We start from the raw sequence: 26,631 nt of genomic DNA, 5'->3' as shown, positions 1-26,631 counted from the left end.
CTGCAAACAAATCTAGATTGAACTGGAAACAGAATGTGCACTTTGAGCTATTAGGTCTGTCTACTTATGTCGAATTATCAGGAATACCAATTCTGTTTAAAATAGTGTAGAAAGGCAGTGACAGTACTAGAAAGTGATAGTTCTGAAATTCTCATTAATAGAGTTAATAAATAAGGGCCCCAAAGGGCTGATAGCAGGAAACCAAAAATCACAGCCTTATTCTCCAAAACTGCAAGTGACAGATACATGATAAGGGACCGAGATAAAATCAGGATCTTGGTGGGGAGGAATGTGATTTTATTTTTCAACTTAATTTTGATTTCCTTTAGAGTGATGTGAGAGCCACAAGACAGCAAATCCTTTGGAAAAGGAGATTAGCAAAGTAACACCCTGAAAGAGTCTCAGACTTAATCCATGTTCCATCAGAGACCGCTGCTCCACCAAAGCCATAGCCCATTAATGATACAGTCAACAGCTGCACAAAAACACTGCAAGCCAAAGGCTAAGTTCCACACCACTTTATTAGTTCAGACACATCTGCAGACATAAATATACATATTTCTTTTTTTTTATACGGAGCGATACATGAGGCAGTACCGGCTTTTAAATTGGTGACGGCGGCTACTATCCAAAACCTGTGGGACCAGCGGGAGGAGCCATCGGGAGCTGGGGGGCCGTGCCCACCCCGGGCCGGGCGGGGCGGTGCTGGCGCCGCGGCGGCCGCCGGCGTTCGGAGCCGTGGCTGAGCTGCTCGGGGAGGCAATGGTGCTGTTTGAGAGTGCGAGAAATCCCCCCTTGCGCAGGCCGAGAGCAGAGAAGTCAGTCACCTGGCGGTGAAGGACAGTAAAACAGGGACAGAGGGGGAAATCTCTGCCTCTCTCTCTCCCTTCTCTCTTCTGCAAGAGATCCACCTCCTGTTTTCCTCCCAACTCTTTTAGCATAACCTTCAAAGAAGACCATCCCTTACAGACTTTCTTTTATATATAATTTTTTTTTCTTTTTACTATTACTGAGAGACTAGCTGCAAAACAATTTTTGAGTCTATGCAGGACCTGGGGGATTTTGTTATCTTGCCAGCGAAATTTTTCATCGCTAATGCCTTGCGCTCACAGGGTGCTAAATTAGCTACCAGAGTAGGCATGACGGAGAAAGGCTTTTATCATAGACTGTTCTCTTCAGTTTGAACACATTTGCTTGAAATTTGCTGCATGATGCTGTCCAGGGAAACAGGATTTTTTCTCGGGATGCTGCAATTCGCCGGTTTCTGAGCTTATTGCAGAAGAAAAAAAAAATCTTAAAACTGAGTGGATTTGGTTTTGGTTTGGTTTTTTTTTTTTTTTTTTTCTTTTTTTTCCTGTCTCCTCCTTTCATTGCCAGAGGACGCGAATCTCTTTCACCAGGGAAGGATCACCTGTCGCTTTAATCGTTAAGGGAGTTATTAAAAAAAAAAAGTGAAATATTTTATTTATTTATTTATTTGTTTATTTTAACCGGTGGAGGCGTGATCGCGGAGAATGAGACTGAGGGGAGCTGCCAGGGTTTGGAGGACAAGGCTGAGTTTAGGCTGGAAACTGAGAGGCTAGATTCCCCGCTTCTCTTTTTTTTTTTTCTCTATAATTTTTTTCCCTTTTTTTTTTTTTTTTTTTTTTTTAATTGGCACAACTTCCCTAGTTTCCTCTCCGCTCCGTTCAGTTTCACTCTATGGACAGATCAGCAAACCTGGAGACAGAGGAACTCAAGGTAGGCGACCCGCCGGGTGCCGTCGTTGTGACGGGGGTTGGATCCCCCTCTGCCCTCTCCGCCTCCCGGCCGCGGCCCGGGGGCTGCGCGGGGCGGTGCGGGCGGTGCGCGGGGCTCCCGTAGCCCGGGTGGGGAGCGCGGAGACGGGCGCGGCCGCCCCGCGGCGCGGGGAAACGCTGGAAGGCGGCTACCAGAGCCGAGCGCGGCTTCCCCTCCGCCTGCAGGGCCCCTAGCATCGTCATGATAGTGTTAATAATGTGGTGATGATGGTGGTGGTGATGGTGCTGCCCGTGTGCTCTCGGCGTTGCATGAGCGCTGGGGGCAGTGGGGAGGAGGCAGCAGCGGACTTGCGGGTTTCCCGACAGAAGTTGGCTCCGAAGCCATTCTCGCCTGGGCATCTCCTACCTCTTTCTCCTCCCCTCGCCGTCGGGAGCGAGGGGGAAACCCTTCCCCACCCCCCATCCCCCGCCCCCGGGGCGCCCGAGTCCCCCAGCCGAGCGGAGCGGAGGCAGTGCGGCGGGATGCGGGGCAGGAGGCGCAGGGCCGGCCCCGGCTGCGGGGCCGCTGGAACAATCAAAGTTTGCATTAGGACGGTGAGAGCTGTGAGGATTCTGCTCCCCCACCACCACCCCGGCCCAGCTCTGCCTCCCTCCCCGCTGGAAGGAGCATGCCTGAGAGTGCTGAGCATGCTCCTTTGCGGAGATGGAGAGCCTGCCCACACCTGCTGCCAGACCCCCCCGGCCCTGATTTGGCTCAAATCATAATAATAAAAATCTTTCTATCTACGCGCAGTAAAGAGGGTGGCTGGCTCAGGGGAGGCAGCGGCAAGGCAGCGGGCGCACGGAGCGAGCGCAGCGGGGCCAAGCCGGAGGGGCGGGACACACACACCTCGCCGCGGTGGTGGCGGAGACAGCGCTAAAAAAGCGATGGGAGAGGAGGGGAAAGGCTATATTGTACCTCATGCACAAGCACGCTCGGGACACCCCCTCTGTGCGCCAGAGCTCTTCTCTGGGAAGGTAAACTGGTGAGCGCTGAGCTGCTGCTGAGGGCTCCTTTCCTTCTACAAACCAGAGCTGAAAGTACTTCAGCATACTTGTGTGTAAGACATCAATGATAAATATATTCACCCCCCAGTCTTGCTCGGAACTGCTATAAATCCCCCCAGGAAAAACCACCCCAGGACTGTGACACTGTATGAGTATTTGAGGTGACGGAAGCGCAGGACGGGAAAGGCGATAAAACAATTGATTTGCTTGAAAACCGCTGATACTCACAGCGCTTGCAGGGCTGCCACACCGCAAAAGCTTCTTGCCTGAGCTGCCGGGGAGTCCTCTTCCTCCTGCCTCAGCCTTCCCAGCATTCAGAGGAGGCAGCTGGTGTGGGGAAGGCAGGAACCGAGTCTTCCTCTTAAGGGACGGAAAAAGTTTTATTGTACCGGATTGTTTTTAAAGGGTCCTTAAAGAAAATATGTTTATGCTACAAGGGGGCAGCACTTCGTATGAATTGTCCTAAAGCCTGAGGCACGTCCCGCTGTGAGCCTGGCATCAAGCGCGGGCTGGGGCAGAGCTATGGGCTGCCAGTAATTCTGTAGTCATCTGCGCTGCCATTAGGACTCATGTTGCAGCGTGTAGAGGCTGAGCGACCTTGAGCAAAGCAACAGAGCTGAGAAGTAAGCATCGGCACTTTCATCTTCCCTTCCCCCCCCATAAGTATGAGAAGACGTTGCAAAGGAGACATTTCTGCAGATGCTGTTAGGATCTGGGCAGCTCTCTGGAATCAGCCACTTTGTCACGTTTTTTACCAGTGTTTTATTCGTGTGTGGCTGGTGGGAGAGATCCCGGCGCCGGCAGGACACCGCCCGGCACCGCCGCGGGAGCGGGATCAGGATCGGGACGCGGCCGCGCGGCCGGCAGGGGGTGGTGCGGGCCCGGCCGCCAGCCCGCGGCACCGGGAGCAGTTCCCACGCCAACAGCGCCGGGGGTGCTAAACCGCGGTGCGAAGCGGCAGCACACCTCGCTTCAGCAGTTTGGGGTTTCCCCGCAGGGCGAACCGTCCAGCCTCTCTCCCACCAGCAGCAGTACGAGGTGGAGGACAAAGCTCTTGGGTTTCTAGGAGGTTCCCAGCGGGTGACCTTGCTGTAGTTGGGCACAGTAAAGAGCATCTCCAGTACCGTTCCAAGTCGTGAAAGCTTTCATCAATTTCTGGGGAGCCTGAGGAGAGCCGAAGTCATTTCAGTGCTCCACTGCTTTTCCCCTGGGCCGACACAGCCCTTTGCCAGACCAAAGAGGCAGAGTCAGGGTATACAGATACCAGGCAGCCAGAGGTCCTGAGGTGTCCGGTGGACCCTGTTCCGCATGGAGGGCTCGCGTCAAGAATGTCAAATATGGAGCAGAGTGTCGTAACAGAGCTTGCCAAGAATTCTGGAAACAGGTTGAACACTCTGTTTCTTGATATTGGGTTTTCTCCATTATGACAAATGTATGCCAGTAAGCAACAAAAGAATAGTGACAACTTCCCTACTAATACAAATCAAATGTGCTGTCTCTAATAACATGCAATAATGATACTGGAAATATATATTATGTGATGTATAAAGCTTCCATACATCTCAGATCAGGCATTAAATAGAAATTTGAAATCTGTTATTTATTGCATTGATTGTAATGAATTCTGAATTATATGTGTCGATGTATAATGAATAGATATTTTGAAGGGTGGTTTTGTGAAAAATTGAGCAAGTAACATGTGTGCAACACCTACTAATGAGGTTAGGTGTGCTTCCCCTTACTAGTCCGTGCACGAAACCCTGACGAAAGAGATCAGTACTGAAAATAGAGACTACTCTTCCAGAGGTTTTGAGCTGTTCTGGTTTTTCTTTGATCTGTCTCATCTTCTGTCTCAGATGCATACAAGAACTTTCCTCTGACTTTTTAACTCAGAAGCCTGTGGGGTTTTTGTTTTAAAGGAGTAGTGCTGAAAACACACTGAATAATTCTGTTGTAGTTGCACTGTAGTCTTGGGTTTAGTGTTGTGAAGGACTTTAAGTTACCTGAAGTGTATGTGAGAGTCTATACCTACATTTTGAACATACATGCACATGTATGGTTATGCGAGTATTATGCATTTTATAGGGGTTTTTATTTTGTATATATGTATAAAATATGATGAATTAACTTACTTTGCATTTAGTGTAGTCAAAACTTATGTTGAGGCATGTAATTGCTTGAAATTGTCTGAGCTTGATTTGCAAAGAACAGTTGAGAGGCATTTGTGTTTGCTGGACTCTGTTGATTTGTCATTTTCATTGACACTGAATAGATTGTTACGGATTTTGTCCTTCACATTTGCTCAGTCATTTGACAGACAATTTGTCTAATGTATATCACGACTCTTACATTTGTTTAGAAACCAGAGTTTGTGTATGGTCTTAGATAGTAGGAAATAGTATTCCTTGTAGGCTGTAAAACACTGATACTTTTCTGGAGGAAAGTTGGTTTGTAATTGAATGTGTCATAACAGTGAGATTATTAATATGATGGAATAAAAAACATCCTGGAAACCATTTATTACTTGAAGACATTGGTTCAGTGAGAATTTTTTGTTACAATCCCAAGATGTTTTTTAATAGTGTTTAAGTGTCTTGAACTTAGCAGTTTGATTATGCAAAAAACTTTAAACACTTTATTTCTGAATCATCTTGTAAGTATTATCTGAATTTCTTTATTCGGTTAATGAGAGAATATTTATAGTCTGTTTACAGTTTTACATTTCCTGGTGATAGAAAACTACTCACTTAACATCCCCATGAAACTGCTCACAGCTGAGGTTTTTGCAATAACAGTCTTCCAATACGATTTATGTATTTGTGAAATATTTGATAAAAAAACTCAAACAAGGAAACCACAAGAGTTTAAACAAGGGTTTAAACAGTAGTTTTATGGTCTTAAACATGTAAATCACTGTACTATTTAAAGTAACAGGAGAACTAATACCTCAAGGAAGTCTGTAATTTTAAAGTTTATTTATTTTTTAAACGAAGGGGCCAGAGATGACTTTTGATGAGACTAGGTAGCTGGGTATATTTCTGTTTTAAGTCAGTCATTCCATAATGGAAAGTATAATACTCCATAACACTCAACATGCTCTTATGAAAACCTACTTCAGTTATTCAAGTCTCTGCTTGGGATGTGGACATCTTAGTGTGGATACTAAGGAATTAGTCTTTTTAATGCAAAACCTCTCCCCTTCTCTTCCCTTCTCTACCTATGTTCACAGTTTACTAGGGTCCTATCAGCAGTACTCAATAAAGACAATTAACCTTTGCATCCACAGTCAGAGAATTCAGCCTTTAAAGCATTTTTCATGAAAGGTCAAGCTGAAATGGTTTTAAAGTAATATACATGCAAATTCCTTTTCTCTGTGTTCCTATTGTGGGCTTTTCTCTCCATCTCCCAATATGTATAAAGACTAGACATAGTCCAAGAGGCTGGAGAAAATTCTGTGTGTAAGATATAGTTGTTCAGCAGACATAGAAAAAAGATCGAGACAGTGGCAGCGCTCTCACTATACACTTTAGAAATCATTTGTGTACTACCACCGCAGAGAATCAGTATAACCTGTGCTTTTTGACATTGTACATTACAGCTTTGCTAAGTTCAACACTCTTTAAATGAAAAGTACCTCAAAATATGAAGGCTTGGTTAAAGAGAAAAAACCGGTTTCTCTTCCTGTTCTTCACGGATTTTGGGATTAATATTGTTGTCTTCCTCTGCCACTATATTGTGCACTTTACAAAAAATAGATATAAGGAATTTACATAAAGGTTAGGAACACATTTTTTTCTTCCTGAAATGGAAGAGGTTAGTGTGTGATGCTACTGAAAGCTGGGTTGTTTGTATAGGTCTGAATGTAAGATTTGGAGACAATGTATAACTCATGCTAGAGCCTTTCAAAGATAAATCACTCTAATGTGAAGACGTATTTGTGAGTCCCAGTCACGCTTTCTTATTATGTCCCCTTAACCTTTTGGAGGTTGATACTGCTTTCCCAGCTTCCTGATTAGACCAGGAGTAAGATTGCTTGTAAAGTATTATGGCAAAAACGTCACAAGAGATTTTTCCTGTGAAATCATTCTACCTTGTGGTATTTTATATAAATTTTGTAAATCCATGCCCAACATACTTGTTTCTATGTCCTCTAAAGGTCCAGCATTCCAAAGGACAAAGATAAGGATTCAGATATTAATAACAAAAAAGGCACACTGAGTTACAAATAGAGTCTTTTCTCACTTTGACTTGGAAGTTCCCCGTAGGGAAAGTGCTGTCATTTTCTTCTCTCCTTCAAAAGAAACCTGGAGAACACAGGTTAGAAATTGTACTATTGCCTTTATTTTGACATACTTTGTACATTTAAAGAGCTTACAGAAACCTTCTTAACGCCCTGTTGTACTTTTGACTGCAGCCATATATAATGCATTGTAAAGCCAGAATTACTTAACAGTCCAAGAATGAAGACACATTTATCTGCTAAGCCATCTGATCCTCTGCTTCCTCTAAGATGCTGCATGTTAACTCTTTGATCCACAACAAAACACTTTGTGAAGAAAGATATTGTGAGGTTGCTATCCACAAGCTGGGTTTTGTTCCTTGTCACAGGAAGGAATGACTGTTGGCTAAGCCACAACAGTGAGAGATACAAAATGCAAGGCTTTATTCTCAGAAGTGTTACTGCAGCTAATACCACAAGGCCAGATTTACAGAGGTACTGAGTAAGTCAAAGCAAGCTTCTGATGTTCAGCAACTTTATAAAAAAAGTGTTCTTTCTGTACCTGCCTTATTATACTTCTAGATAACACCTTGAGGAGGATTGTGTGGTATAAACACTGTGTATCTGCACTACTTGAAAAGTACTGTATGAGGATAGAGTATCTTTCTGCAATTTAAAATTAGCAGTACTTAATTGAGTCAGTACAGTTACATCAGCAGAAACACATCAGTGATATGCCTAACAATCAGTGTTACAAGTAGTAGAATTCCTGAGGCATAAAAATCTAGCCTTTAGCCATATTTCTTTCTTTTAGTAGTCCTCTTCAGCTCATGTGGGCAGCATGATCTGGAATTTATAGGTTCCACCTTCCTGCTCCTACAACTCTTAAAGAGACAAATTGTGTTAGTGAACGGAAGCTTCCACTACTGAAAAATCACATCCTTCTCAGTTTGTATTAAGGTAATTGTGTACATTTACTGGTAGGACATAAACTGAAAACAGAATTTATTTTAATGTGTGCTTTCTAAATGCACTGTTCTTTGTACCATGATCCTGGTGGAAAGTGGATCAGATCCACACAGGTATTTTTATTATTTTCACTCTTCAAGATCAGGTTATGATACTTCTACTTCTTAGTAATGTAGGTCTTTTTCTATTCAGAATTGTTCATAACTTATTTTGAGTTGGATTCAAGAAAGGGGGAAAATTTCCAAACTTTATCCTGAATACAGGTAGTGCAGTTGCCCAGGTATGTTGGGACCTGCAGTTGAGAAAAAAATGACGTGAGCCACTGAAATTACAGGTAGCATTCTTTACAAATGAAGTTAATCAGTAATAATAAATTATATTATTTCTTCTTAAAGCTAGTGCACAAAGCACTCCATAAGCAGTTTTGCCATTTAACTAGTCGAAGACAAGTAAATGAACTGTGTTAGAGAAAGGTTTCATGTTTGCTTAACTTAGACTTGCATTTAACAAATTGCCAACATACGTGAAACAATAAAAACAAGAATTAAAAAATCGATAACGCCTTTGCTGCTTTATAAGATAGTATGTTTCTGCACATAGATCAACAGAGATGATAAAGGTTGAAAGACAATCTAAAATTTCACGAGTTACCTATAATAAAGGGGAAGAGAGCTAGTTGAATTAAGCCTCAGAATCTGGACTTCAGATTTAAAGCCTTTTATGTTGCCTTCAGTTTAAAGCCTTATATTGGAAAGGGTGTTAAATCTGAACTCAGAAAGGTGCCTAGCTGTTGCACATCTGCTCTGTGGTGGGAGGGGTCAGGGCTAGCTGCGCTCTGTCCTTCCTGATGGCACTTGAGGCTGGGGCAGAAACATGGTTTGGTTAGAGGCTGGGGCAGAAACATGGATTGGTTAGTGTAAGTAGCTTTGGAAGTAGTCAAGACATTAAGTCAAGCTGTGAGAGCTCTAAGTCCTGTGTTTTCCAAGAACATTCATCATTTTCCTTAGGAGCTGCTATGAGGAAGTTGCCTACAATGCAACGGAGGCTCTGTCCTGGAAAGGAATCCATGAAGACCCCACCTCACTCATCAGACACCAAGCATTTGCAAATACTTCAGTTTTCCCTAGTAGTGCTGCTTAGGCACATCATGCTAATGATTAACACATTTGTTTGCATATTTCCCATCTGGACTGAGAGGAGTATTTTAGGATTTATCCTGTTCAGGGGAATTGATGTTCATCCACCAGATATAGCGAATTCTCCTGAGGACTGAGATCTAATGAGAGTGCTCAAGGGTGATTTCTTTGCAGACATGAGTTCAGCACACAATAGTGACTCCAATGGCTTTCACTTGATAAGTGTCCAAATGAAGTAAAAATTGCCTGGGTCTTCATTTAATGTAATTTTTTTACTATTAGTTTAAACTACATATATTTTAAACAATAAAATGAGACTGTAGCACAACTTGGAGGGGTTGTTTCTATTTTGAAGAAAAGATTGAGCCAATTTTTATATTCAAAGTGATTGCTTGGTCATTATAGTCCAGTAGAACATTTAAGAATGTGAATCGCAGTTAGTAGAGAAACTTCTGTCAAGGTTGTAAGGCTTCAGGAGACATGTAAGATTATAGTCTGCTTTTTTTTTTTTTAATTTTTTTTCCTACTTTTTGGGTAATTTGTCTTGGGTAATTCAGGAGTCTCCCTGCTGAGCAGGCTGGCTGTTGTAAATCCCATTCACCGTGTGATATATATGTGTGAGGAAGGAAGTTGAATGATCTATGCCTCAATAAATGGCAGAGAGGATTTCAGAATGCATTACAAAGAGGCTGGAAATTTATTCCAGAAGACTACTTATCCTTAAAGATGAAACTCATGGCATCACTTATTACTTTCAATATTTTGAAAATTAGCTCTGAATAAGTACAAACTAGGAGACACTCACTACAAAAATCCACTCCTCCAAAACAACACAAAAGCTTAATCCTCTCAGAAGTTTAGAAGAGTTCAGGCAAAAAAGAAAAAGACAAAAATTGGGACCAAGATCCATCTGTGTTTCATTTTGCTTGAGTCATTGACAACAGATGATAAATACTCTGTAGAAGTCAGCTGAGTTTCTCCTGTTTGTGGGGTACCTAAGGCATCTACCCTTAGTTCTGACCTTATACTGTCAGAAGCGCAGTTCCCTCTGAAGGTTCAGACAGGTAACAGCACACAGGCTTGTGTGTAATTATCCATTTAGATACAGTACCTGGTATGTAAATACTGGTAATAATTATCTTCCCTTTTATTTCTTCTGAAACAATAGGATTTAGTCCTATCATGAGACTGCCTAGCTGTGTCAAACTTAATAGGTGGTTGCAAAAATAGCTAGCAACAAGCTGATATTGACTGCCACTTCCTGTAGGACTTGACATCTACTGTTTCAGATACACATCAGTTTAGAAATATTTTATGTACCATTTCCCAATGACTTCTGCAGTTGAGCAGACATGAGATGAATGCAAAACCTTTCTGTCGTACAGACTCATGTTCTCACTTAATCTTCATGCAGGGAAAATTATTCTTCCATTTCATCAATGTTTTATTAGATTTTCCTGAAAAATCTGGCAGAAGTATATCATTCTTCATAGACTAACAAGTTAGCATGTGCTGTTTCCCCAGTACTGGCACTGACATTGTCATTTCTGTAAGTATATCTTGCTTTCAAGGGAGCGAGTTACTATTTTTAGAGTTGATCTCATAACTACCTTCGTTTCTCCCCCAACTTATTATGAGGTGCAGTGAGTATGTGATTGGAAAATGATCTATTTGCCCAGAAGAGACCCCTCCCTAGTTAAGCTGCCTGTTTTGTTCAGTATTAATTTAGATGAGGTAGATTATATTCACTGTTCATGTAAATATGTCATCTACTCAGTCTAGTGAGACCACTTGTGCTGTTGATTAATAAAATTATGGGTATGTGAGTAGTATCTTTGTGTCTCATGATAAAATTTCCATCATGGTGCTGACAGGCATAAAACAGAAGGCACCTTTTGCTGAGGTGCTGTCTGTCCTATTGAACTTGGACTTCTATAAGCCTTGATCAATGAATGAATCTACCTAGTAGGCAGAAAATTGGAGCATGATGAGCAGAGCAGAGAGGGAGCGCTAGGAGAGCTGTGCTGAAGCCTAGCACCTGATATGTTAGGAATTATAGATTATATTGAGTAAAATTCATTTTGGTCTTGGGCATATGCTGCTGCATCAGACTACAATGCTATTATTTTGTAATAGACGTGCAGTGCTTGCCAGTGCAGTTTTAGAATAGCCAAGTGGAATGTAATGATTTGAAGTTGAAAGGGAAGGCTAAAGGGTGCAATAACCAATGACAGCACAGTGATGGTGTGCTGAGCTTGTGGCAAACTGAATCAAAATGGTTGTATGGCTGTCTGCACTGTTGCTGATGCCTTACTGACATATCTTAATTATTCACAGATTTAACACTATATTTTGTAATTTTTAAAAAAATAGGATAACCAAGTGTTTTGTGCTAGCATTACCATACAGCAAATAAGGCATGTGCAACATTTAATGCATATAAAAAAAAAAGAGTGAAATTTACTTCTTGAGGTGCTAGAAAACTCAAATGACTACTCAGAAAATTTGTAGGAAGCCCATGTCTGTACACAGGGGCTTGCATAGGAGGTGATGGGACCAGAAAAATCTGACAACCTGTGAAAACAGCTGATGTTTCTATTGTCAGTGTGAGTTGGATGACGTTAAGACAGTTACTCTCTTACTGTTCTAATGGAATGTTACCACTGAATTGGTATACCATATGTTTTATAGTTCGCTGATCTAAGTGTAGGATCAAAACTTGTGCTCCTGGGCAATGCAAATTTCCCCTAAATCATATGAAAAAAAAAATTGAGACCCATTTCACTCAGCTTTCACTGGATATTATATTAGAGAAAAACTGTCTTCTTCTGTTGAACAGGTGTACTCTTCTGTTTCTTATAATGCCAAATAACTTTTTTGCTACCTTAGCCTTTAATAAAGAGCTAATGGTACTTCCAGAGACTGGCAGTCACAGGTACCAATATTGTTTCCATCTGCAGTGACTAAGTATGCTCCTACAACTAATAAAATAAATAGACTTACATTTTTCTTATGATAATGATTTTTATTTAAAACAGAAGTCTAGTTGAATAGCAGTTTCACTGACTCACCACATTTTTGTCTATGTGCATGAACTTGTTTACATTTAAAATTACGGATTTCTTTAATAATTGATAACAATGCCAAAATATTCTATAGGTTTGATAAGTACTTCATGCATCTTCTTGTGATTCCCCCAGATGAAGCCAGTAGTACGAAGAAGAAGGGAACAGGAGAGATGACAAGATGCAAGTCTACTGGAAGAAGCCAGTAGCACAATGTGAGCCAAATGAAGGTACCTTCCACTGTGTTACCTGAGTCAGTTCAACACAGTTCTGTGCTTTTCGCACACCCTTATCTGACCTGCCAGCCAGTTGTGCAGTTCTGAGTGCACAGTTTTTCTAGCAATGATATAGTGCTATAACTTTTAATTTTAGGGGACGCAAACACTTTCAAACCAAGATCCTAAGTAAAATACAGCTGGCTCAGCAGTAGTTAGGAAGCTCTGTTAGAGGGGCAGTGGGCAGGTAGTAGCTGGTAGCTGGAACATCTTAAGTTGGATCATCACTCACAAGCCAGAACTGTTATAACAGTGTTAAGTGTCCCTTCTTCATATGGTATTTCCCAGACTCTGTGTATGCTGAATTGCCACTGTTTCAGAATTATTTCAGAATTACTTCAGAATTTGGCCCAAGAATCATGGCGTAAGGGCAGATGTTTGAAACGCAATACACAAGTTGCCTGCTTGCTGCAGAGGGTTATGATGGTGGGTTTGTTTCTTGCTTCTTTTATTATTATTTGCTTAAATGTTTTTCTTCTCATCTCGTAAACTAAGAAAAAAATTAATTTGAAAGTTTCACCATGAAAATACTGTTTCCTACATGAGGAAATTAAATACCTATTTCCAGTTCAAATAAAAACCCATCTTCCCTTACCTTGCGATGATTTGGTGTTCACTTATACGTATTTTTACTGCAGTAACACAGAAAGAATTGGTTTTTATGAAATAATTTGTCTGAAACAGATTTAAATGTAACCTTAGAGGACAAAACATGAAACAGGGTTAGACTTTTAAACCAATCAGTTTATTCTGCACACAGCAATTCCTTCTGCTGTCAGCAGGAATAAAGTTTACTGCTGTTGGAAACTTGTAAAAAGTCAAATGTGTTCCTGTAAAATGCCTTGTCAACTGCAAGTAAACCAGACCACACATTTCAAGAACAAAGCATTTCTTTATTTTATTATCTATAAAGTTTGTTTACCTGCTCAGAAGTAGTTACAGGAATGTGAATTGAACAAAGAGAAGGAAATGCTATATTCCTATGTGGCCAAGAAATCCTGCTTAGTGACCTTCTGAACTGCCTCAATCAGAATACACAGGATTCAGTTGTTCATCTCATGGGGAGCCAAGATATGCCTATATCCAGATGTTGAACTAAGATTAATATGGATGTCTTTGTGATTGTTATTACACTTCAATAAAACAAATCCTTATACAAGTTGTATCACAATTAAATCGTAATGACAGACACAATTCCAGCTTTTTATTGAAAAAATACCTTCTGTGAACCTTTCAGGGGAAGAGGAGACAGGAGGAAGAATAACTATTTGTCTGCTCAATATATTGTTTTAATATAGAGCCACTTAAAATAACTAATTAAAAAAAATCTACCTTTAAATCATAACTTATAAAAGAGAGGTAAAATTGTAATGCATCCCTCACATAACAGTCTGTATCAGTATCATTTTGATGGGTAGTTTGCTTTTATTGGCACCTCCTTCTGAAAAAGCAAAACAAGTGAAAGCCTCTAAGCTGTAAATTTTCATAGGCCAGGGCTAGGAATGAAATGGCAAGTGTTGTTTTCTGAGATAAATCAGGTGCTACTAAAAACATTTCAATACCAAAGGTTAATAATATCTTCATCAGTAGCTCTTGAAAGAGACCTGACTACCTAAAGGCAACTTAATTTTAAACACTGAGACAAGTCAATCAGTATACACCTAAAAATATGTGTTGAGGGATGCAGTTTGCATACATTAGAGCTAGTTTTTTCTTTCTAATCTGTGAATTCTTGAATGTGAAATCTTGAATTCTTTCATTTGCTTATTCAGGAACATAGGCTCAGGTGCATTTCTATGTAGGGTATAGGTCTGCTTGTTGCTGGTCACTGGGTAGAGAAAGAGAGTTTCTAGGGGAAGTACAGGGCACAGAGAAAGAGCCTTCTACTCGGAATTCTGTGCTTCCTGTCTTAGTGTTAAAAAATATCTTTTACAAGAATATTTATCTGGGTACAGGGGGTGATGTTGATGAGCTGAAAATGTAAATGCCAGCTCAGCCAATGTCCACTGACTGTGGCCTGAGAGGTTAGAAGGTGGGTCCATTTCCCATTTTTACATTCTGCAGTATGAGAACTGATAGCCTGTAGCATTTGAAGTGGTTAAGTAGGCACAGTGGAAAGCAAAATACAGAGATGTCAGTAAAGCCATCTCAGTGCTTTTGGAACCACTATCCTGGCTCATGACTAAATGGATGTTTCTGACCAAATGCCAACAATTTTGGCAAGGCTGTGAAAAAGAAAAAATCTACGGAATTTAACTTTTTTTTTTTTAAAATTAAAATATCTGTTAGGAGCTCCAAGTTTCATGAAACCCAGTGTCAACGGTGCAGGGAGGAACCCCCTTTCATTTGATACACTTTGTTACACCTTGTGCTTTGAATATGCCATGATTTGATTTATTATGTTAATATCTACATAGGTGGTAAATAAGATATATCTGTTCATGGTCACAGGGTAAATTAAGAAAAGTATTATTTCCTAGACATCTGCTTAGACTATCAGCCTTAGAAAGAAAATACCTCTGGTCTTTTTAAGTCACGTGGAAGAGTATGATTTATGGATGATAGTATAGTTACCCATTGACTCCTGGAAAGAAGTACAGCAAACCTGATTTTAGATGTGATTTAGAGCATAATGAATACAGGAAAGTTGCAGTTTTATCAAGGGCATTGGTCTTGAAACTTTTCTGAATAGTCATTTTGAAAGGCTATCAGTAGCTAGGCCAAATAATTAATACTACAGCAAAATATCAGTGAAGAAAAATAGTTGGTGACAAAATACCCTATCACAGAATCATAGAATAGTTTGGATTGGAAGGAAGCTTTAAAGGTCATCTAGTCCAACCCCTCTGCAAAGAGCAAAGACATCTGCAAGTAGACGAGGTTGCTCAGGGCCCTATCCAACTAGACCTTGAATATTTCCAGGTCTAAATGAGGCATTTACCACCTCTCTGAGCAACCTACTGCAGTGTTTCATCACCCTCATTGCAAAAGACTTCTTCCTTATATCTAGTCTGAATCTACCCTCTTTTAATTTATCCCTCATCCACCTTTCTTTAAGAACTAAGAAATCACAATAAGGTCTCCCTGGAGCCATGGACAAGGAGCCCTGGAGCTTGAACAACCCTAGTTGTCTCAGCCTGTCCTTATTGGAGAGGTACTCCAGCCCTTTGATCATCTCTGTGGCCCTCCTCTGGACCCACTCCAACAGGTCTATGTCCTTCCTGTGCTGGGGACCCCAGACCTGGATGAAGTACTCCAGGTAGCATCTCACAAGAGGGGAATAAACGACCTGCTGGCCACCCTTCTTCTGATGCAGCCCAGGATACGGTTGGTACTCCGGACTGTGAGCACGCATGGCCAGCTCGTATCCACAAGGTACCTGTTCCAGGTCTTCCTCCAGTTCTTTCATCTATGACATATGTGTACACATGCACGTATCAGTTCCTGAAGAAGCAATATGGAATAAGCAGGCTCATCTGAAGTGACGATCAGGTGGACCATGCTGCTGCTGTGAAAGAGGTTATAGTAAAGAGATGTACCTCTAAGTTGGTGGCTTTCTTGCCTGCTTTCTGCCAAAGTCCCTCCACCCCTGAGATTTCTTTGGTTCAGAAGTCGACATTAAAACTAATACATTGCATAAAATTTTTAAGAAATTTAAAATTTGCTTTGGGGAAAGACTTTTGTTTCCTCTTTTCTCTAAAGAAAGCAAGATCTGCATGAGACATCTGCTTTATCTGCACAATTAAAGGAATAGCATGTTCTGTTTTCCAATTACATAAGCAGGAAAATAATTTCCTTCAATAGCTTGCAGCTGATATGGAGAAAGAGGACAGAACATAGTAAGGATAATACAAGATTTTGATTCTGTTCAATTTATTTTTGCCTTACCTCTTCTGAGTTAGCCTTGTGACCTTTCAGTTGTTTTCTAAAAAACTTCCCTAAGAAAAAGGTTTTTTGCTGGCCAGTTTGCTGATATTGTGTATTGCATTAGCTGAACCAAAGCCATCTTTCTCTTTGAGTTCTACTTTCCACTAAGTATAATTATTTAATCCTTTTTTAAGTACTATGTGTATTAAAAAGTGTATATATGTACATATAGGGCCATATGTGTATACAGCTTTTATAGGGCTGTATTCTTCATTTTTTCTCATTTTTAGTTTTTAAACTTTCTTTTGACAACAGTGCTATAAGAGGTGTGCTGTTGTAGCATTGGTCTCTGATGGTTCATATCTGCTTTCATAAGCACTCATCACAGTGATCTCATTAATTTCAGTAAAATGAGGAAATATTTCCTGAGATTCAGATTCCTGAATATTAATTTTCAAGACTTAAATATGAACCCTCTATAGTGACATGTTTTTAATAGAAGAAATACAGAAGCAGGTGTGAAAAAATTTTCTGTGTCATAATTGGTGAGGTAGGTACCACATATGTGCTCATTGACCTTGTTGTTGTCTAGTGGCTTTCTTTAAACCCTCAGTAATGGCAGCAGAAGTTCAATTAACACATAGAACCAGGGCAGTGCGTGGGTCTAATTACTGCAGCAGTGTGCATGTATGCAGTAATGGGCATTTTGTAGCTGAGAGCGTAACAAAGACATTAGGTATCAAAATTCAAAGGTCTTGAAAATAACGGGCAAGGAGCACCTTAGTTTTTAGCAACTGCTGTAGCCAGAAATCACAGTGAGGATCTTTTGATTGAATCTTTCCTCAGCCAGTATTTTCCTGAAGAGGCAGAGGGCTTGGCTACCCACCCACCTCCTGCTCAGCAGCAGTGCCAGGGGCAGACAAACCCATGCTCCGGGGGAGGTGTTGGAGGGCAGTCCTGGCTCTGCTGCAGCTGTCTCTCCCAGCGGTGCAGTGCTGGTGTCTCTTTTAGCTGGCTCTGCTGGGAGACCCTTCTCTTCTGTGTTGTAAAAGCAGCTCTGCTGAAAAAACAGTGAGGTCTCAGGTCGTGCTAATGTTTCCCTTGTGATATCTGTAAAGAAACTGTAAAGGCAGTGTCTGTGCTGCCTTTCTCTGTCTTCAGTCCCGTGAAGCGTTTTTCTTCTCTTGGAGGTGGCTGAGTCTTCTTTAACAAGGTGAAAGGGAATTGGCAAATATGGAGGATGTGTTCTCCCTTACTGCTAGCTTCAGCTCAGAAGACTAAGCTTCAGCTCAGCTTCAACTCAGAAAATCAAGCCCAGGCATATATTTTACAGTTCATAAGTAGTTGTAGAGGATGGAAGAAAATGTAGGCTAGTCATAAAAATAAGGGGCAGTGTTACAGCTTTTACAGCCATATAATCAAAAATATTCTTTCTCTCTTGCGCTGAGCCACTTGTAGTATGTAATACACTGAACAGAGATTTTGTTTCCTTTTTCCCTCTCAGTTTCCAGCAAAGAAAACAAGTACTCTGCTTCAGCAAGTGAATCTACCCATGCTTGTGATACATATACAGGCTGTGTGTGAGAATTATACCAATAATTACTATTTAGAAGTGCTCTGCATGCAGATACCACAATAAGGCATTGAGAATGTATCACATAGTTATGGGAAACACAATAGGAATCTTTCTGCGAGTGAAATAATTATATTTTAGCCACGTTGGAACCAAATAATCCAGCTAGCTCTAAGTCTTTATTCACGTGTAAAAAGATCATTTATGCATTGTAATGCATCCCTTGTTTGAATAATTGTGCTGGAATATTCTGTGAAAGTTTTTGAACAGCTCTGTAATAGCCATACTGTTGGATGACAGCAGTGTCATTAGTAACTTGCAGAAGTATTTTTAACCATGTGCAAGTCATCCTTTATTGCATTGTAATTTATCACACAGTTTTCACCTATAATTTCAAGATAAATTAGCTGTACTTGAAATGCTTCCCCGGCGCAATCAGCTCCATGCATAGGTTAGATGATCCTGCGTTGGCATGGGAAGGAAGTGACACCATGTGCTGTTTCAAGGCCCGCATCTGCAGGAGAGTGCCAGAGGACAGGGTGGTTCAGAGGAGACCCACAACAGGGGGAAGATTGCCATTCAAGGTCTGCTTATCCAGTGAGGCAGAGTGCTGGGTAAGGCAACCAGAGGCAAAGATCTCCTGTGCCCATTTGAAATACTTTCCATGAGATCCTTTAGCAAAAGTTTTTAAAACCTTTAAGCATGAAAAGCAACTGAATAAAAGAGAGAACAAATATACTTCTCCTGGAATGGAAATTGATGAACATATCCCTAAATACTTGTCCTGTCTTTATATGGTATCTCTAAGTATCCTTCTTATAATGACCTATTATTTGTCTGATCTGCTGTGGCTGTTTTTGTGTTCCTGAATAACCAAACAACATTGCTTCTAGTGCCTACACTAGCTCAAGTACCTTGAAAGGGGAGCATCATCAAAATACCCCCCGGGAAAGTCTAAATGAGCTTGGCCTGTGTATTTAACAAACAAACAAACAAACAAATGAAACTGTAGAATGCAGCGTAACTTCAGCATGTTAAAGGACTTCATTGTAGTGGAGAAGAGCATAATAATAGGTGTGCAGGGCATGTGCATATCCCCATCAGGGACACACATATATAAAAGGGAGCATGATTAGCTGCTGGAGTAGATTTACCAGGAAAGAGATGAATTGTCAGTCACTTGATGTTTACAGGTTGAGACTGAATGCCTTTCAAGATGCTATACCTAAGACAGTCATAAATTATGCTTTAGTCTAATTTATGTTACTAGTTTAACATGAGTAAATAAGGTAAATGGGTCAAATAAACCTGTGACATTGAGAATAATCTGATTGTTCCTAAGACATTAAATATCTGGAAAAATGGAGTGATCTCAAAGTCTCTGACTGAAATATTAACAAAATGAAGCAATGGTTGCAAGTCCCATAAGCACATTTTCAAATGGGCAGCAGAGTTTTTAGTACGTACATGCACAATAATTAATTTTCTCGCTTTTCATTTTGGCCAAGGTTTTGTGGAAAAGATATACTGCATTTATGAAAGTAGTTTAGCTATCCCAAAATGAGCTACATGTATGTGCTATAGAATCTTTCACAGGTGTGTATGTATAGTATCCAAATGGCATCCATGGCTTGAATTTGATTGCATTTATTGTGAGGCTCAACTTCTTGATGATTTTTTCACAAGAATTCAGTTGTACAAAGATTTAAAAAACAGATTTGTAGGATATTCCTTAGTCAAAAAGGCTTAACATCTTTTGTTTAGAAAATCAACCCTCTTGTCCTTCTAGAAGCTAATAGAAAGTACTTTGAAATGGTAATAGTATTCTAGGCAGAAATCCAGAGCATTATATTCGCTGCCTGAAAATATAATTTAGGACTTGTAATACATTTCATAATTAAAAATATTATGCACAGTAGTGATTTTTTTTATTCATTATCTGCACCATTGAACTAATCTGAAGAAAAGCAGCATTCTCAGGGGCACAAGTGAAGAGGCTCCCTTTCTAGTTTTACAAACAAATACTTTGTTTTTCAGCAGAAGAGAGTATTTTTTGTTTGAAAAATAAATTTTGCAACAACTTGCTGCACAATTATTGTTAGACTTTCTTTAGCTGAGTAAAGGTCTGAAGGAACATTCAGGATTACTTTAGTGACCTTTATATTTTGTAGTGTATAGGAAATACTTCATAAAGGTAAATAAATAGGAGATTGAGAAGCAAAATCTTGTATAAAATGTTACAATTTTTAACTGTGAAAGTAGAGCTAATTTTCAGTCATTTGAAAGAAACTGGAAAGTATAAACCTGAAATTCAGAAGTGGTTGCTCTGTAGTTATTTTCTTGTTGCACCAAGTCTACAAGTATAGATTTTTTGCTCATGTGTATTATAAGGGTTTTTTTGTCCATGTCATGGCCAAGTGGACTCAAGATGTTACAGATTCAGGCTGCAGAGATTTGGCTGTGAAGCTCAGACTGTAGCAGTAGACTCAGGTGGGGTCTGCACTTCCCTAGTTCAGTCCCAAAGGCATAAATTGAAAGTCTTCTAAATGGCAGAATACACTGGTGAATGCTATATAGTATAGAATATATAGTGTATAAAATCCACTATATACTTTATAACAATTTGTTCTCTTCTTTTGTATTATGTGCTTTGATGCAGGATATTGGTTGGTTCTTTCCTTAAACATCTGTGCCTACAAATACTACTGCTTTTGCTCTTCTGAACATTCAGTTGCTACCTATATGTCAATAACACTAAAGGGCAGAGGTTTATTTCTTCTAAATTTTATTAGACCTGCTTTACATTTTCCAGAAAAAAATAAGTCATTTGACTAAATCACGCATTTTGAATTTTTGTGTCTTTTTCACTACACATCTTTTAACTAAATCTTCCTCACCTCTGTTCTCCAAAACCTTGAAATCAAGAAGTCAGAAATCTCTTTATACAGTAAAAGCATGCAGTCTACTTTTGGTTTCTTAGTAACTTGGTATAAAGTAGTATTGGAGATACAGCAAAAATAGTTTGGAAAACTAAAGTCTGAACCCCAGAACTGAGCAATGCTGCAATGACAACTGAGTGATCACTTTTACTGTTTAGATTTCCAAATGCTGAAGTTCCTTTACTGGAATTGAAATAAAACATCAAGCATATGTTTTCAGATCTCTTTTTTTTGGAAAATCACATTATTCGTATTGCAAAAATTTCTGCTCAGTTCACTTTATGTTTTTGTTGTGCTATGGGTAGTGGTTTTTACTGTATGTTACTTCCTCATTGCTTTACTACAAAAATAAATATTATTTTTATAATATAACCAAATTAATAATGATGTGTATGTAGCTGAGTTCTAATTTTGATTCTATCATCTGGAACCAATTCAAGTTCCAAACTAATCTTCCAGACTAATTGTTTGACTCACAGCAAGGCATTTTATTCAATAAATGCAGCATAAAATGTAAGGATTATGTAGAGAAAGCTCAAAGGTAAACTTTGCGTTCCACTCTGCTCTCAAAACTTGCTTATTTGTCTTAAAATTCTGAGCTGTTACACTTCAGTAATTCTCTTTTACACCACAGAATATATCTAGAGCACTACGCAACATTTCTAAATTTTCTATGAAACACAACACAGAAATTACATTGCCCTTTTATTTGCTGAGTGCTGTCTCACAAAGAAGTAATATGATGCAGAGAGAAGATAGCCTGAAGCCCAATGTATGGTTATGGCCTATAAGCTGTTTGTTTTTTCTCAGCATGAATTTGCTAATTCGCATAATAATTGGTGTTCACGTATGATCACTTTGCCATTAGAAATCCAGTTATTCCGTTCAAACAGAATTTTAGGAAGATTATCTCACCATATTTTCTGTTGACACAGGGTACTTTTCCTTCCTGTAAAAAAAAATAAAAATAAACCCATGCAATACTGGAGTGGGAATTCCCATTGTAAAAGGTTACACAGATATACGTATACCAAAATCTTTTAGAGTTTACGTGCTAATAAAATTAAATAAGAAACTTTTGTACATATCTCTTAAATGCATTACTAAGTACAGCTTTACCTTCAGAGAAAACCAAATTAAGCCATTTATTGTTGTCTAACACTAGGTCATAAACAGCCATTTTTTCCCCTTCACGATGAAGGATCTTAATCCATTAATCCTTATGCAAAATGTAAATGTTTGTATTAGTCAATTAGAACAAGGCTTTGTTGTGTTCTTGTTCTCTTTCTATATACACCTGATTTATTTTTCAATAAATTTTGTCTTTTAAGTTTTTTTTTCTGTAGTGTAACTTTGCTGCTTGAAAATCCAGATGTATGTTCCACATGACACTGGGGAAAACCAAGTTTTATTTTGGCTGTAAGTTTTAAACAAGTGCTTATTGCTTTCACATCTGAATTTGTGTCTATTTTGGATTTTTTAATGAAGTAGATAAACATTACTGGTTAAAGGTTTGAGGTTGTTATTTACCCTAGCAGCCAAAGTACACAAAATAATTGCAATGGCACCTGCATGAAGCCCCCAAAAATGCAGAACTGGGGTGGAAACTAATACCTTGGGGTGCTGAAGTGAAAAATTCTTGCATAATTTTTATTAAACCAAAGGAAGCCAGGGAGAGTCATCTCAGAGTGGTTTAAGATGATGTATTCTTTTATATAAAGTGAAAATGGAGGGAGGCATATCTGCAAGTACTTTGGAGAAGATGCTTAAGATCTAAAACAATCTTGTTAATTGCTGATTTGGTCTGAAAAGCAGGATGCAGTTCAAGTGGGACGAATGCAAATTATTGCACTTCAGTAAGAATAATCAGCTGAGCAATGAAAGATAGAAACTGGCTAGCTGGGCAAAAGTTGCAGAAAAGAAATTGAGAGGTTTTATCAAAGGGAATTCCAGTTGTCAAATTTATGTTGTTGTAAGGGGAAAAACCTAACCAAACCCAACATCTAGCATCATGGTTTGGTTATTGCACTTAAAATAAAATACTGGTCAGCTGAAGAGATTGGATAGAAAAGTATGGAGAATGATCAAAGCTCTAGAAAACATGACTTGAGGCGTAAGGAGCTAGTCAATTTCCTTCATCCAGTGGCAGGAAGGAGTGAGCTAATGTTGCAACAAGGGATCTACTGCAATAAGAAATATTTTCAAAGTTCACGGATGATGGACCAAGGGGGTCACAATGCCCTGAGCTGGAGGACCATTGACTGTGAGAATGATCAACCTCCAGTCAAGCCTGAGACTGTGCAGGATCTGCTACTCCAGCTGGATCCCTACAAATTTATGGGGCCTTATGGGATTCATTTCAGAATCCTCAAAGAACTGGCTGATGTCATTGCAACACGTCTCTTGATGATTTTTGAGAGGTCACAGATGACTGGAAGCTGGTGAATGTTGTCCTGATTTTCAAAAAAACCAGGAAGGAGGACCCTGGAAACTACAGGCCTGTCAGTCTCACTTTAGTTCCTGGTAAAGTTATGGAGAAGATTATTCTTGGAGGTATTAACAAACACCTGAAAGACAACGCAGTTGTTGGTCACAGCCAGCATAGCTTCATGAGGGGAAAGTCCTGCTTATTGAATATGATTTCTTTCAATGACAGGGTAACCCACACAGTTGATCAAGGAAAGCCAGTTGATGTAATCTTTTTGATGTAATCTTTCTGGATTTCAGTAAAGTTTTTGATACTGTATCTCACAGGATCCTTCTGGACAAAATGTCCAGCACAGCTGGATAAACCCATCATGTGTTGGGTGATCAACTGGCTCATGGGTGGAGCACAGAGGGTGATAGTGAATGGGGTAACATAAGACTGCTGACCTGTCACTAGTGGGGTTCCACAGGGCTCCATTTTAGGCCCTGTGCTCTTCAATATCTTCATAAATGACTTGGATACAGGACTGGAAGGGATACTAAGCAAGTTTGCAGACAACACAAAACTGGGAGGAGCTGTTGACTCCCTCGAAGGCAGGAAGGTCCTGCAGAGAGACCTTGACAAGTTTGAGGATGGGGCAATCACCAACCCTATGAAGTTCAACAAGGAAAAGTGCCGGATTCTGCACCTGGGATGGGGCAACCCCAGATGCTTGTACAGACTGGGAAATGAAATGCCGGAAAGCAGTGCTGTGGAAAGGGACCTGGGGGTCCTGGTCAATGGCAAGTTGAATATGAGTCAGCAGTGCCTTGGCAACCAGGAGGGCCAACTGTGTCCTGGGGGACATCAGGCAAAGCATCGCCAGCTGGTCAAGGGAGGGGATTGTCCCACTCTGCTCTGCACTGGTGTGGCCTCACCTTGAACATTGTCTGCAGTTTTGGGTACTACAGTATAAGAAAGATATTAAGCCATTAGAGAGTGTCCAAAGGAGGGCAACAAAGATGGCGAGGGGCCTTGAGGGGAAGCCTTGACTTGTGAGGAGTGACTGAGGGCACTTGGTCTGTTCAGCCTGGAGAAGAGGAGACTGAGGGGAGACCTCATTGCGGTCTGCAACTTCCTCATGAGGGGAAGTGGAGGGGCAGCAACTGATCTCTTCTCTGTGGTGACAGGACTTGAGGGAATAGCCTGAATGGCCTGTGACGGGGGGGTTTAGGTTGGATATTAGAAAAAGAGTCTTCCCCGAATGGGTGATTGAGAAGTGGAACAGACTCCCCAGGGAAGTGGTCACAGCACTAAGCCTGACAGAGTTCAAGAAGTGTTTGGATGATACTTCTCAGGCACATGATGTGACTCTTGGGTATGGTCCTGTGCAGGACTGAGGGCTGGACTTAATGATCCTTGTGGGTCACTTCCAACTCAGCATATTCTGTGATTCTGTGATTATGTGACTGAAGAGAGATGTCGTGGAGTATTCAACAATGGATATTTTTAGGAATGGGCTGCACGAAGGTCTGTGAGGGTGATGTTGGTAGGCTTGATTCTGACTTAGGAGGAAGAAACAGGTGAAGATCTTATGAGATACTATACTTCCAGTTCTATTTTGTGTGGTTAGTAAATATGGGTATTACAGCATGGAATTATATAAAAGAATGAGTAATCTTAAAAAAAAAAGAAGCAAAGAAAACCTTCTGTTTCAAGATAATTTACATGCTTTTTGGTTTAGGAAGCTTTAATTTTTTTTGTTAAATTATGACCCTCCTTGAATAGCTTCACTTCACCTTTCATATAATGTAGTTCAGCTTATGGTTTGCCAGTTAAACTGACATAAAATGTTACTATACGCTTTTCCTGCACATCCCCTTCTGTGTGATAGGAACTGCCCAAAGCAATCTGTAAAGGTTGCTTTATCTTCCCTTCTATCTCTGCTTAAAACTTAACCATGGCTCTGAATCTTACCCGGTCTTCAGCAAGTTACGTCCTTGGAATTTTGTTTGAAAAATTGTTACTTTGTTATTTGCATGGAAAAAACCTTTTTCCCCCCTCTTTCTGCATTTATTCCTTGCAGCACAACCATATGTCTTTAGATGTATGAAGTCTGAAAAATCTCTCAAAATATTTTCTCTGAGGCCAAACGCCAATGTTGCGGCAGGAATGCCCACTAGCTTTTACCAATATTGCTATAAAATCCAAGTCTCAGCTCAGTTGAGTTTGTTTCTGTCAACTGATTTATGTTTCTAGTCAAAATGTATTGAAAGCATAAAATGGAGCTGAATGGCCTTCAGAAAAAGTGGAATACAAATTGGAGCTGAACATAGGAAAACCTTTCTAAACATACAGTCTTTTTCAAGCTGTATTATTTCTACATTTTATTCTTTCTTGCCCATGTTTTTAACCACCTTAGATTTTCTGCCGCTTTAGAAAGAAGACTACTTCTTTGTCAAGATTACTTTGGGAAATTACGTTTTCATATACTCTACTGCAATGTACTCAAATAGTGCTTAGATCTAAGATTGCCTATAATTTGAAATTGTGCAAATTCTAGAGAAATGAAACAAAGGGAATTTTCACTCAAACTCTCTGATTCAGCACTGTCATCTAAATAACCATCTCCAGCTCTTTACCTTACTCTGTTTTTCCAGGGTCACTGTAGTTCGCTTATGAATTTTAGAACCTTTTTTCTGGAAAAAAAGGTGCAGATGAGTAATGAAAAATATGGGTCACATGGTTGCTGGTGCAGAGTAGGACTTCTGTGTTATATCACACACTTTTACTGTCCTTAGCAGGAAGCCAAATGTGCTTTGCTTCGCGAGGCAGTGGGAGAATGCATCAAGGAAAGAAAGGGAGAGGAACCTTTCATAACACAGTTCCTTTTTTATGGAAGTCATGAATTGAAACATTCCACAAGACTGAATTTCTCATTCATGGCCTCTGTTTTCCACAGATGGATGAAAAGTGGATAATTATAAGTGAAGAAGACAGAAGGCCTGGTGCTGTGCATCATGAGCCTGGAGCAAATTTCTTTATGACAACTTGGTATAGCTTACTCTGTCCATGAGGTTATTCATTACATAGCAGTAATCGGCAGCACATTTGGTCAGTTGTGTTCCAAATATATTCTTTCCTAGTACAGAAGAAGATGATGTCAGGGTGGAGATAGCTTTTTTTGACTTTGGACACTGCTTTACTGGTGTACAGTAAATACTGGACTTCCTTTGCAGACATACAGAAATAATGAGGGATTGGAGAATGTCTCCGATAGAGCATCAGGCTTAGTTTACTAAGTTCTTTCTTTAAAGGGGAATGGATCAGCACACCCATTACCACAAGCAATCTTCCCCCTTTGGCTACTTAACTAATTTGCCAGGTGATCAAAA

The 26,631-nt window shown here is 40.1% G+C and overlaps 1 protein-coding gene across 1 annotated transcript in view; it reads left to right on the top strand.

Moving 5' to 3' along the window:
- The first annotated feature begins 1,659 nt into the window (after positions 1-1,659).
- The window catches only part of SGCZ (sarcoglycan zeta), a 427,442-nt gene continuing 402,470 nt past the window's right edge, over positions 1,660-26,631 (top strand). The window contains exon 1 of the mRNA XM_032686604.1: positions 1,660-1,740. Coding sequence (XP_032542495.1) covers positions 1,702-1,740 — 39 coding nt within the window. The 5' untranslated portion in view covers positions 1,660-1,701. The remainder of the gene's footprint in view (positions 1,741-26,631) is intronic.

This window comes from Chiroxiphia lanceolata, chromosome 4, assembly GCF_009829145.1.
Source record: "Chiroxiphia lanceolata isolate bChiLan1 chromosome 4, bChiLan1.pri, whole genome shotgun sequence".
Lineage (NCBI taxonomy): Eukaryota > Metazoa > Chordata > Aves > Passeriformes > Pipridae > Chiroxiphia > Chiroxiphia lanceolata.
This window is presented reverse-complemented; position numbering and strand designations above follow the sequence as displayed.